The sequence below is a fragment of the Hydra vulgaris genome, chromosome 12 (genome assembly GCF_038396675.1).
Source record: "Hydra vulgaris chromosome 12, alternate assembly HydraT2T_AEP".
Taxonomy (NCBI): Eukaryota; Metazoa; Cnidaria; class Hydrozoa; order Anthoathecata; family Hydridae; genus Hydra; species Hydra vulgaris.
The window spans coordinates 72,290,313-72,303,845 of record NC_088931.1 but is presented as its reverse complement, the minus strand read 5'-3'; the positions used below and the strand labels follow the sequence as shown (position 1 = coordinate 72,303,845).

The window sequence follows — 13,533 nt, the reverse complement described above, 5'->3', positions numbered from 1 at the left end:
CTACAACATTAATCTTCATGAAAATTTAACAACTAAAGTGGCTCTATTTGTTGACGACTCAACTTTATACTCTTGTCCTGACAAAAAATCTTCACTTTTTGATTGCTTAGAACAAGTCGCTGATTTTTAATCTGATCTCTCTTCTGTAACAGCCTAAGGCTTGCAGTGGCTTATGGATTTAAATACTGGACTTAAAATCTGCAATTTTTGTTAGAAAACAAAACTCATTTAATAACAAACCATCTTACTCTGAGACAAAGTCTAAAAGCACATTGTAAATGTAATGCAGTCATGGTGTAGTGGTAGAGCGCTCGCGTCATAAGCGAGAGGTACCGAGATTGATCCCCACGACGTCACTAGTAGTACCGCGCCCAACTTGTTTCTCTGCGCAGCGGACTTGGTTGTCAAGGTTCGTGTTTCGGAGTTATATAGTTGAGAGAGGGTTATTATGCAGCCTTCTCGTTTGTAGTGGCGTTTTTAACCTTTGGGAGGTGAATTAACATAAAAAAAACAAATAAATAAATTAGACCTGCTTTAACTACCAAGCTTGAGCCACTCTCCCATTGTTTTTAAGGTCGTATATATTTCTTTTTCTACAAATACAATCATGGTGAATGCTCAAACAAGCTATCATCTCTATTACGATAAACCAAAACTCATTCTTGCTTGTTTCTTATTCAAAAAGTTGCATCCTTTTACTGTATCTGTCCCTTCATGCTATAAAAACTTTTATTAATCCAGTTTTTTTCATTGCACATCAAAGAAACCTTTTAACTATTAGCCATCTTCATGTTTTACTTTTATATACAACCTACAACTTTTCAAGTCTTCAGTTAACCATTTCCCAGTATTTTTGCTTATTCTCTATTTTAAAGTAACTCATAACTTAATAGTGGTTGTTTGCAATCTTGTTGGAAGTAAATTAGAGTTTGAAAATATATAAATATATGCCAGTATTTAATAAAAAGTAAATGTAAGCATAAAATTATAATATATAAAGTATTATAAATTAGTTAGTATGCAATAGTATCTTAAACAGTTTTATGTATATACTTCTCCATGGTGATGTTTAATTGTGATTGAGTCATTGCAGACTGGAAAATGATACTTCTGCTGTTGCTATCATAAAAGTTTTTTAAAAACTATTTAAGAAATGGATAGGGTAAGAGGTAGGGGGTTAGTGTAGTGTCGGCCCCCCCCCCCTTAGTGTTTTAGTTGGGTGGGCTATAGTCCCCTCTGCCCCCTTGTTCCTACGCCTATATATATATATATATATATATATATATATATATATATATATATATATATATATATATATATATATATATATATATATTGCATAGACTTGAAAAAGGACACACATGTGTGTGTGTCCTTCATTTTTTTTCAAGTCTATGCAATATCCACATAAATCTTTCCAGTCACAACATCCTTATTTTACCATCTGATTATGTGAAAAAGTTCTGCAAGGAAAGCAATAAACTTAATCTTTAGACAAGGAGTAAACTAACCATATGCGGTGTTGAATTTCGCCGTTAATCAGTTTTCGCGTCAAATGAAATTTATATATAAAAAAAAAATAAAAATATTTGTTATTTGCGTCTTTGGAGGTAACATTCATCAGGATTGAGTAACTCTTGTTGTACAGCTGATATATTTGACTCTGAAATCGGTTCTGTTTCAGAAACCAAAGAAACTTGGCCGAGAGATTTATCAGAAGATCCTTGGTTTGGTTTCTTTGTTTCAGTCTTTCATTTTCTTTTTGATGCACCAGATTCCTATGTTCTTCCTATACCTCTGTCTCTCGTTGGTTTTCCAGACATGCTTTTGGACTTATGTTTGTACTATTAAAAAAAAAATTTAGTGAGGTTCTTGCATGAATTTTAAGTTTTGAATCTAATTGCTTTTTAAGGTAATAACTTTAGGTCATAAAAGGAGACAATTTTAAATTTACTTGTGTAATTAAATTAAATGAGTTAAATTTTATTTATAACAATTTGTTATATTCACTTGCTTCATTTTTTTTATAATAGATTGTAGTTACACACAATAACTGCACTAATTGCTTAAATAATTGGACTATATTGAATATTTAAATTATAATTTAATAAACCTTACTAGCCTAATAAAAAATCTTAAAGTTAAATTTAAATTTGTTTACATTTCTCAGATTCTGTAATTGTTTTACTAATAATTTGAAGCGAGTAACGCGCTGTAACCGAATATAATATAATGAGATAATCGAATATTTTATTGATTGAAACCGTTTAGAATTGAATTTAACGTTCCTTGTTTTTTAATTAAATTATTAAAACTTGTTTCTTCAAATGATATAAAATCTCTATCTAAAACCAAATTTTCTAGAACCGTATATTCTAGAATCGAATTTGTTAATTAAATGAAAATATTATTTATGAAAGTATTAACCTATAATGCTTTACATTATATAAAAAAAACTTATTTTATATATTACAGGTAGGCGGGCCCTAAAAATCACATTTTTTCTTTTGTCATATCTTTAGTACAATACAAATAATTTAACTTTTTTTTGCTTTTTTATATGCTTTTATATGGTAAAAGTTTTTCCCAGAAATATTATTATAGTTTTAAATAATATTATATTTCCCAGAGGAATTATTTTGGTATTTTTATTTTACTTATTTTTTCAGTAAAGTTTCGCTATATTTTAGTATGGGACCTCAAAAACCACATGGCTTAAACTGTTTATAACTTTTTTGAAATTAGTTGCAACTTTTCCATATTTTGGATAAGCTTGTTATATTAAATTTCATTTCATATAGTAATTTATATATAGTAACATTTGTTCGTCATTTATAAACATTTTACAAAGTTCTTGTTTTACAATTTTCATCAATAACTTTTAAATAAAAAATTATTAACGACAAGAGCAAGTAGAAGACAGAAGTCTTGTCATCAATTCCCAATAGTAAAATATTTTTTACAAAGTTCTCATATAAAGTTACAAATACTCGTTATATAAAACAAGTTAATACATAATTACAACAAGAATACGATAAATTGCTAAAATTTAATAAATACATAGTGAAAGAAATTTTACAGGATTTTTTTTTTTTGCTTAAAAATACAAAAATATGTTTGTGTCTGTTAATTCAGGTAAATACTGTTTAACTATATTTTTGAAACAATTTATTGAAGTTACGCTTTCATATTTTTATTAAGAACTACGTTCCAAAGACGAGGTCTCCTACACTGTAAAACTTTAGTTTTACAGTGTAGGAGACCTCGTCTTCGTCCTCGTCACAGTTTAGTTTAGTACCGTGAAATTCACGGTACTATACCGTGAATAACACGGTATTTCACCGTGAACGCATTTTGCGGTACAATACCGTAACTATTACGGTATTTCGGCCGCGAACACAACTCGTAACTACTTCACGGTATACCATCGTAAAATTTTTAGACAAATTAAGTAAATTGGGTTGATATTTGAAATATTTGTATGTGTCTAAATAATTGATCCTATAATTTACAAAATAATATTATTTGTTTCAATGTCATTTCTTATTGCACTTGATTTTATGATATAGCTTATATGATATCAACGTGTTTGACATCAAATATAAAATTAAAGATTGAGTATATAAAACGTGTTTGATATCAAACACGTTGATATCAAACACCTGAAGATATCATTAACTTCAGCGATATCTTACTAAGACAAAGCTGAAGTCCATGGTATCTTTAGGCTGAAGACTTCAGCCTGAAGATCACAGCTAGGTTATCTAGTTGTGTTTTATATCATACCTTATATCCTTTTAATCCTATAAATATTATAAATCCCAATAATTATTATATTATATGTATATTATATACATATAATATATTATATACAAAATATATATACTATTAGTATATATATTTTGTATATATAATTATGTATATGTATATATATATATATATATATATATATATATATATATATATATATATATATATATATATATATATATATATATATATATATATATATGTATATATATATGTATATGTATATATATATGTATACATACATACATACATACATACATACATACATACATACATACATTCATAAAGTACATATATAAATATATATATATATACATATATATATATATATATATATATATATATATATATCTATATTTATATATATATATATAAATATATATATATATATGTATACATACATACATACATACATACATACATACATACATACATACATACATACATACATACATACATTCTTCCTGATGAACCTACTGATGGTGAAACACAGTGTTGAAGAAATCAAAAATTAGATAAGTGTTTTTACTAATTTATTATTGCTCTGTTCTTTTAGAACATTGAGCACTCTGTTTGTAGAATGCACTAACATAATTTATATATATATATATATATATATATATATATATGTATATATATATATATATATATATTTATATATATATATATATATACATAAATATATATATATATATATATATATACATATATATATATAAATATATATATATATATATATATATATATATATATATATATATATATATATATATATAATATAGTTTATAAAAAAGATAATGTCTAAATTGGATTTAAAATCATGCAACCATTGTGGCAAAAAAATGAAATCTTTGCTGAGTTATATGATTCATTAACAAAGCCATCAAAAATTAGCTAATATTCAGTTTCCTTGTTGCATTCAAAATTGAAGAATTATTTTCAAAACGTATTCAACTTTCAAATTGCATATAAGAAAAGAACATAATAAAAGTATTATTGAAAATAAACCAACAACAGAAATAAATAACATTTTCCAAAGTTTTAAATGTGATATTGCACTATGTAAAAAAGTATGTGCTGGACTATCTCAGTTTATCTTACATCTTAAATTGCATCTTGATTCACTTGACCGCGTTCATTGTCCTTACATGAATTGCAAAAGTTCGTACACTAATCGAAATTCATTTGCATCTCATATAACAAGACGACACAAGCAATCGGGTTCAAGTTTTATCATGCCACTGTATGTTGTACATAGCTTAAATTCTTCTAATTTAAACAACAATAAAGATGTTAACACCCTTGAACAAGAAAGCATTTCATGTGGATCTTTAGAACACTATGAAAATAAAGAGTTTCATGATTGTATTGATGATATTTCTTCTGAAAAATATTTGAAGGATCAAGCTCTCTTTTTTTTAAAATTGCAAGTAAAAAATATATTTCCAGCTTCTTGTGTTCAATCTATTTTTGATGAACTTATGGTAGTTAATAATTTGAGTACTCAATTCTCTGTTCAAAGTCTGACTTCTGCAATCTCGAATCAAAGCAGTGATATCTGTGAAAATATTTTAAGTGAATTTTCTAAGTCAGAACAAATAAAGATAAACAGTTTGTACGCTTTAAGTACTAATAAAAAAAGGAAAGCTTATTTTCATAAAAACATGAGTTACATATCTCCAATAGAATTTACTTTAGGTTTTGATGCCAATAAAAAATTTAGAACTGTTCATCATGTTCCAATAAAGGACTTGTTAAAAATGATGTACAATAAACACAGCAATGAACCTGGGTTTTGGGTAAAACATGAGGAAAATTTTGGCATATATTCAGACTTACTGAGTGGATCCCTAATTCAAGATATTGCAAAGTCTGATGATAAAATTTTATATCTTATTCTATATCAAGATTCTTTTAAAATTGTCAACCCAATTGGATCAGGAAGAAAAAAACATAAAATACTTGCAGTTTACTTAACATTAGCTAATATTCCATCACACAAGAGATATGCATCGGAGCAGCTACAGCTGGTACTTATGTGTAAAGATGCAGATTATGTGTAATACACTTATGTGTAAAGATGCAGTACTTTGGCCTCAGCAAAGTATTTGCACCAATATTTTCTGAATTGGCAGAAATATCTGTTCTATAGGAGGCTTTTGTGAAAATTTTAGCACAGTTTCACACTTTTGTAGATACTGTTTAGCAACACGTGCAGAGTTTGATTTTAACCCTCAATTCTGTGGACTAGATCGAACAGAATCAAGCCACAATAATAGCCTGTTTCAATTAGCTCAGAATAATGGTAACAATTTTGAAGGAATAAAATTTAATTCACCATTTAATGGTTTATGTGGATTTCATGTGTCTACAGGTTTGCCACCATGCTTAGCTCATGATATCTTCGATGGCGTTGCTTCACGAGATATGTATTTATTTGTTAGTAATATTTTGTTAGTAATATTTTGTTAGTAAGCGATGGTTTTCATTTAACAACATCAACAGAAGAATTAACATGCAGAAATATTTTGAAGGAGATGCCTTGGATAAACCTTGTGAGATGAATAAAACTTCGAGTACTGAAAAGTTAAGTGGTCATGCAGTTCAAAACTGGGTGTTTTTGCGTTTGTTTCCCCTTTATATAGGAATTTACATTCTAGATTTTGAAGATCCTGTGTGGTTATTGTATTTAAGACTAAAAGAAATTGTTGAGATTATATGTTCACCTAAAATTGACATTCAACATATTGCTTATCTGCAGGTTTTAATAAATGGTTATTTGTCTTCTCGTAGAGAATTATTCTCTTCTTCTAAACTATTACCAAAACATCATTATTTGTCCCACTATCCACAGCTAATTTTATGTTACGGGCCTCTAATGCGAGTTTTCACTTTAAGGTTTGAACAAAAGCATTCTTACTTTAAAAAATGTGCCAGAAATTTTAACAATTACAAGCATGTATATAAAACCTTAACAGAGACACACCAGTTGTTGCAATCATACAATAATTCAAGCATACCAAGTTCAAAAATTTATGCGGTCAAAGGATCACGAACTTCCTATTTTTGCAAGAATTTTGTTTCTTTTTTTTGATACACATGGAAACGAGTATGCTCTTATTAATGAGCAGAACACACAATTTGTGCATGAGCTTGGTATGTATGAGGTGTGTGGAGAAAATAATGAGATTCGATGTATAATGATTGCTTCTTTAATAGACTACCTTCCGCTACCATCTTACAAGCACTGCAATCGCTCTTTTATTTCCTTAAAACACTCTGTTTCATGCTCATCGAATAACTACAGGTTTACATAAATAATTTTTAAAAGTTATATATTTTATTTGGCAATATCATGATAAAAGATTTTATTTGTAAACTATTTTATTTATAGTATTTATGCAGTAAATGTGTGCAGTTTTTTTCAGAAATATTATTTAAAGAACCAGTCATAAGAACCAATCAAAAACAATAGTAGAGAGTATTATAAAAACATTTTAAGAAAACTTTCTTTTTTAAGAATTTTGCTGCATAATTATATGTATAATGCCTTACTAAGAATTTTGTTAAATTTTTTAATGTTTTGTTTTTTTGCTTAGTATAATTTAAAATGGAAGCAAGTATAATTTTTAATATTTTATATATATATTTTTAATTTAATTTTTTTTTTTTGAATACTACATTTTGTGAATACTATATATATGTTTTTTAAATTTAATTAGTTGTAATCTTTTAAATTAAATAACCACATCAAACTCTGTAAAATTTACTTACAATATAATATTACTTTTATTATGATACTCTTATGATATACACATGTTATATATGATCTATTTTTTTAGATAATGGAGGTTATTAAATGTAATATTTTAAGAACACTGCCAAATATTGACGGATGTGTTTTAAACCAGGTTGTGAAAAATTTATGGGAAATAGGTGTTGAAAATGAAACAGATCTCTACCTGGTTAAAGTTGATGATTTGGTTTTGCTAAAACCCATCCAACAACGCAAACTCCTTGAATCTTGGGCAAAGGAAAGCTCTGGTAAAAAAGATTTATGATACTCAAAATAAATATTATTTTTATTATCATATACATTTATATATTTTTATTTATAATATTAATAAAATTTTATGCAGAACAATCCCAAAACTCTGTAGATTTTATTGTGGCCACACAATCCAGCATACAAATGGTGCCCACAGTTGAAGTGAAAAATAACTCAACTAATTCGAGTAAGTTATTAAAAAAAGTTGTTAATAAAATATTTAGTTAGTGTTCTTTATATATTTAATTGCTCTATTTTAAATATTGTGTCAATTTTGTCTAGTAATCAAGATTAAACATGTAAGTGCTGCTGATTGGTATTTGACATTTGTTTTACCTAGCAGGTAAAACAAATGTCAAATACCAATCAGCAGCACATCTAAAAAAATGTCATTAGCAGCTGGAGAAAGACCTTCAACAGCACTTCAGTGTGCAATTATAAGAATTATTATAAATGATTTCCTTGCTGTTTGCCCAAAGCCATTAAAAAAACATTTAGATGTAATTGCATCTTCTATGGTTGCCAAATATCCTAAATCGTTTAAAGATGAGTATGGTACTACAGTGATTCACTACCAATCACTGTAGTACATGACAGTTAAATGTTACAACTAGTAAACCGTTATGACTATCTGCAGTGGCCAAACCGTGTTCCACCATTAATGAGTGTTTTAAATTTGGAATCCCAAAAGGAACAATTATCAGTAGATGTTAGAAAAAGAAAAACTGATAGTTATGGTTGCTTGAACCGAGAACCAGTTCTCAGTGTTTCAAACAGTCCTGAAGAACTCGAATACTATTTGTAACGAACTGAAATAAATGAAAAGATGTTATTGAATGATTTGTTGATAAAATTCCCCAATTTATTTACAGTAAATTAAATTAATTTTATTTAAAAATAATATAACTTATATTATTAACCAGTATGTATTAATCTATATTACTACTAAATAGAGATTTTTTTATAGTATTTAATTAGATTTTTGTAGAAGTTTATTTTATTTAGTTTTGGTATATATATATATATATAAATATATATATATATATATATATATATATATATATATATATATATATATATATATATATATATATATATATATATATATTATATATATGTAAATTATGTTAGTGTATTTTACAAATAGAGTGCTCAATGTTCTTAAAGAACAGAGCAATAATTAATTAGTAAAAAACACTTATCTAACTTTTATCTTCGACTCGGAGTTTCACCATCGCTGGATCATCAGGAAGAGTTACTAAATCTCAAAAAAAATTCAATTTATAGAAAAAATATTTTACAGGAAGTTATAAATTATTATAAAAAATTTTTAATTACTATATTTTTTTGTTAACGGGAAGTTACAGAAAGTAATTATGAAATAATTTTCTTTGGAATGGGGATAGTTTAATTTGGTCATTTGTTTTTATAATTTTTTAAGAGGTATTTATTTTCGTGCCTACATTTAGAAATTAATTCAGATTTTTTATTTAATAAATTTTCTTGATTCAAATGAGTAATTATATCAAATTTTTCTTGCAAACATAGCATACATTTTTTGGAAATGTTATTATAGGCAGGGGCAGATTTTAGAATAGACCATTGTAAATTAAAATTTTTATTTTTTTCTTTTAAATCCCAAATATATTTTGACAGCATAGTCTCTTTTGAATATTTTTTGTGTTTAAACGATTGTTTGTGGTTGGCATAACGTTTTTTCCATTCCCCTTCGGTTAAGCCAATATATTGTTTATCAGGGTTGTTTTGTGAGGAAACAATGCACTTGTAAATTACATTTTTCGAAAGGCATTTTCCATTTAGAGGGCAATCTATTTTTTGTTTACAATTACAATAATCAGTGTTTTTTTCTTTTATATGTTCATTTTTATTAATTAACGCGTAGTTGTGGCCTTTTATAATTCTTTCTAAATTTTTTGTACAACTATAACTTACTTTAATGGTATTTCTGTTAAAAATCTTATGTAATTTATTAGAGGGAGGAAAATGTTTGTCTACTAATTTTAGAAAAATTTTACCAATATTTGTTGAAACATTTTTGCTGTACGGGGGGTTGAACCAAATTATGTTTCTATTTCTATTACGCTTTTTTGCAATTTTCTTTTCAAATTTTAGCTCGAAATTTTGAAAGCCACTTTTTTTAAGGGCATCTTCATAAACGCGTTTAGAGGAGTTAAAAATATTTTCATTAGAAGAGTTTTGGTTTAGCCTATTGTTAATTGAAATTGGAATTTGTTTTAGAATTTGAGGGGGATGGTTCGAATTTACATTAATATACAATAATTCGTCATTAGGTTTTTTGTAGGGCTTATAGGAACTTTCTGAGAGGTTAAATGTGACATCAAGAAAATTCACTATTTTTAAATTTATATTTATTTCAATTAGGAAGCCAATATTTTTAAAAACTTTAATAATATCTTTTCTAATTTTATCGAGTTGTGGCCCTGATTTTTTATGCATTATTATTAAACCGTCGTCGCGATAAAGACCTAATTGATTAATTTGGATTATTTTAGCAAGGGTATTTAAAATATATAAACCTACAAATTCGCAAATTTCTGCTCCGTCGTAACTTCCCATTGTTACATCAAAGCATTCGTGCGTGGTCCAAAAAATGTATGCTATGTTTGCAAGAAAAATTTGAAATAATTACTCATTTGAATCAAGAAAATTTATTAAATAAAAAATCTGAATTAATTTCTAAATGTAGGCACGAAAATAAATACCTCTTAAAAAATTATAAAAACAAATGACCAAATTAAACTATCCCCATTCCAAAGAAAATTATTTCATAATTACTTTCTGTAACTTCCCGTTAACAAAAAAATATAGTAATTAAAAATTTTTTATAATAATTTATAACTTCCTGTAAAATATTTTTTCTATAAATTGAATTTTTTTTGAGGTTTAGTAACTCTTCCTGATGATCCAGCGATGGTGAAACTCCGAGTCGAAGATAAAAGTTAGATAAGTGTTTTTTACTAATTATATATATATATATATATATATATATATATATATATATATATATATATATATATATATATATATATATATATATATATATATATATATATTTAAATTGGTTTTTTCTATTTAGGTTGATGGTTTGCTACATCACTTTGATGTTTTGATGGGTGGAGTGAATGCTGGTGAACTTTTGATGAAAGCATTTTATGATGGAAAGTTATATTTATTTTTGCATAGTTGTGGAATAGCAGACCTTAAAGTAAAGAAGGTGATAATAAATTTAGATAAAGCAAAACATGAAACTTTGTCAGATTTAATGGCTTTGATTAGTTTTTTTAATGAAAAACTTGACGCACTCTTTATGTTTGTGGATGTATGTTAAAGATAGTAATCATTAATTTAAAATATATCCAATACATATTTTCAAGCAATTAATTGTGTTTCACTCATTTTATAATAACATGCAATGTAGTTACTAAAAGATATTTAGTAGTAAAAAAAATATGTTTAGGAGACAATGGATCAAACAGAATTGGTGCCAAGATCAAATTCTCCTCATCTATGTGTTTATGGTATGTTGAATTACAAGTTCTAATATGTTTTAAGATTTTGAAAATAATTTAAAAAAAAAAGGTATGAGCTTGATCATTTTTATTTTTATATATTTAAAATGGATTTTTGTTAGGTCAACTTGCATTCTTTTTTTAGGGAATTCGCTATTTACAGCAAATCGATTCATGCTGGTAATTGATTGCATTGTTGTAGTTGATGGAATGAACAATTTCATCAAGTCATTTTGTTGTTTATTTGCGAGTTTTTATATTTTCAATATGCCATATCCAAAAGAAGCTTCATCAATATTAGAATTTTGTCAATGGTATATAATGCTTATATTATGTTTAATTAAATGTGTTTAATTTGTCTAAGGTTTACATAGTATTTGATGTTAATGATATTTATTGATGAGAATATTTTTAAACGTCAACTGCTTATACATATATTATTGACCGTTCTAGTGCATTTTTCGGCATCAATCCTGAAAAAGGGAGCAAAGCAAGGCGAACGAAGAAGACTTCAGCAATAAGCAAAATTGTGCTGTCAATACTGCAGAAGTTTGCGAAATTTAATAATATTTGAATTTACCACGTTGCTAAACTTTTTAATATAACTTTGAAACAGCAATTTGTTATGTAGTTATTTATATTTATTTGTAAATTTCAAAAGTTTTACAATGATGTCTTTTGTTTTATTTTTGAATTTAATACATTCTAAAACTCCTACTTACCGAATATAACTATTTATATAACGTCATATTGATATGTAAGAGATTTTAAATTTTCCTTTTATTTGAATTTAATTATATTCATTTAATTTATCTGAGTAACTATTTCTATTTAATAACATGTAAGTAATGTAAAACTGAAAAGATTTTTAAAAATATGACGTGTTTTTGTTGCCATTAGCATATAAACAAACATATGTTAATAGATATTTATAATTGAAGATACAATTTAAAAAAATGTAATTGAAATACAATTGAAATAAATGAAAAAATAAGACAAAATGAAACAGGCGAAACATTTTCGAAAATAGTAAAAATTTTGATTTAAGTTGTACAAAAAATATTTTACAACAAATGAGCGAGGCATTTCTGTAAATTAATCACGGTACTATACCGTAATTCACGCTGTTTCATTACAGAATAATCACGGTATTCTACCGTAAAATAACGGCGTTTTACCGAGATTTATTCACGGTGTTTTACCGTAAAATAATCACGGTACAATACCGGCACTTATGGGTAACGGTATAGTACCGTGATTTTCACGGTAAAGTTTTAGTTGACTTAGGTAAATTAAAATTATGGATAGAGCACCTCGTTAAGTATTTATGATTAATTTTTAGAAATCGGTTATTAAAGGATTTTGGAAGCATGTCATTTTGATATTCAAACATGAATAACAAGTTTTGGAACACGTTTTACTCATAGACATTAAGAGCTTTAATTTCCCGGGCTAACGGCTTGGAGTGGGCGTATTTATGCCCATTACATATAATTCTACTGGCTTGTTTTTGTTTAATATATATATTTTTTGTTTAATATATATATTTTTCAATGCTGAAGCACAAGTGCTTGCCCGAGCAATATTACAATAGCTTACGTCACTATGAATAAAAGAGTAATATAAATCTATTAAATATTTTTTACTTAGTAGGTGTTTTGTTTTATGCATAATTCCTATAGTTTTAGAAATTTTGTTTTCAACTAGCGTAATATGATTTTTCCAATTGAGATGTTCATCAAATATTATTCCTAAGATTTTAAGTGATGAAACTCTGTTTACTATATTGTTATTTATTATTAGCTGAGGAAGTTGCAGAAGCAAGTCATCGGATTTAGATTGATGATGAAATAAAATGTACTGAGTTTTACTAATATTCAAAGAGAGTTTGTTTGATTTAACCCAGTCATTGAGGTTTTCCAGCCCACGATTTACAGTAAAGAAAACTGTTTTTATATTGGAATGGGTATAAAAAAGATCAGTGTCATCAGCAAAAAGAACAAAATTAAGTATGTTTGAAGATAGGTAAATATCATTTACGTAAATCAGAAATAATAAGGGTAAAAGAATTAAGCCTTTAGAAACTCCGCAGCTTATTGCTTCTAACTTTGAACTCGTTGAATC

General features: G+C 26.6%; 1 protein-coding gene across 4 annotated transcripts; it reads left to right on the top strand.

The window, feature by feature from the left end:
- Window positions 1-4,601: 4,601 nt before the first annotated feature.
- Window positions 4,602-12,235, top strand: LOC136088992 (uncharacterized). Of its 4 annotated transcripts, none has more exons than XM_065814343.1 (7): window positions 4,602-7,117; window positions 7,653-7,854; window positions 7,971-8,045; window positions 10,977-11,114; window positions 11,358-11,418; window positions 11,555-11,723; window positions 11,863-12,231. In XM_065814343.1, the coding sequence occupies exons 4-7, from the start codon at window positions 11,010-11,012 to the stop codon at window positions 11,981-11,983; spliced, it is 456 nt and encodes a 151-aa protein (XP_065670415.1). In that variant the 5' UTR covers window positions 4,602-7,117; window positions 7,653-7,854; window positions 7,971-8,045; window positions 10,977-11,009; the 3' UTR covers window positions 11,984-12,231. The 4 variants fall into 4 exon arrangements, with proteins under 4 accessions (XP_065670415.1, XP_065670413.1, XP_065670412.1 ...); XM_065814341.1 differs by having other exon boundaries at window positions 4,761-7,117; window positions 10,977-11,219; window positions 11,863-12,235; XM_065814340.1 differs by having other exon boundaries at window positions 4,761-7,117; window positions 7,950-8,045; window positions 10,977-11,219; window positions 11,863-12,235.
- Window positions 12,236-13,533: the final 1,298 nt, after the last annotated feature.

Excerpts from the sequence above, each read along its gene's own strand:
- LOC136088992 (XM_065814341.1), top strand. The coding sequence starts at position 11,010 with ATGGGTGGAGTGAATGCTGGTGAACTTTTGATGAAAGCATTTTATGAT. Across the intron at positions 11,220-11,357 it reads CACTCTTTATGTTTGTGGAT|GAGACAATGGATCAAACAGA; the intron begins GTATGTTAAAGA and ends AAATATGTTTAG. Across the intron at positions 11,724-11,862 it reads ATATTAGAATTTTGTCAATG|TGCATTTTTCGGCATCAATC; the intron begins GTATATAATGCT and ends TGACCGTTCTAG.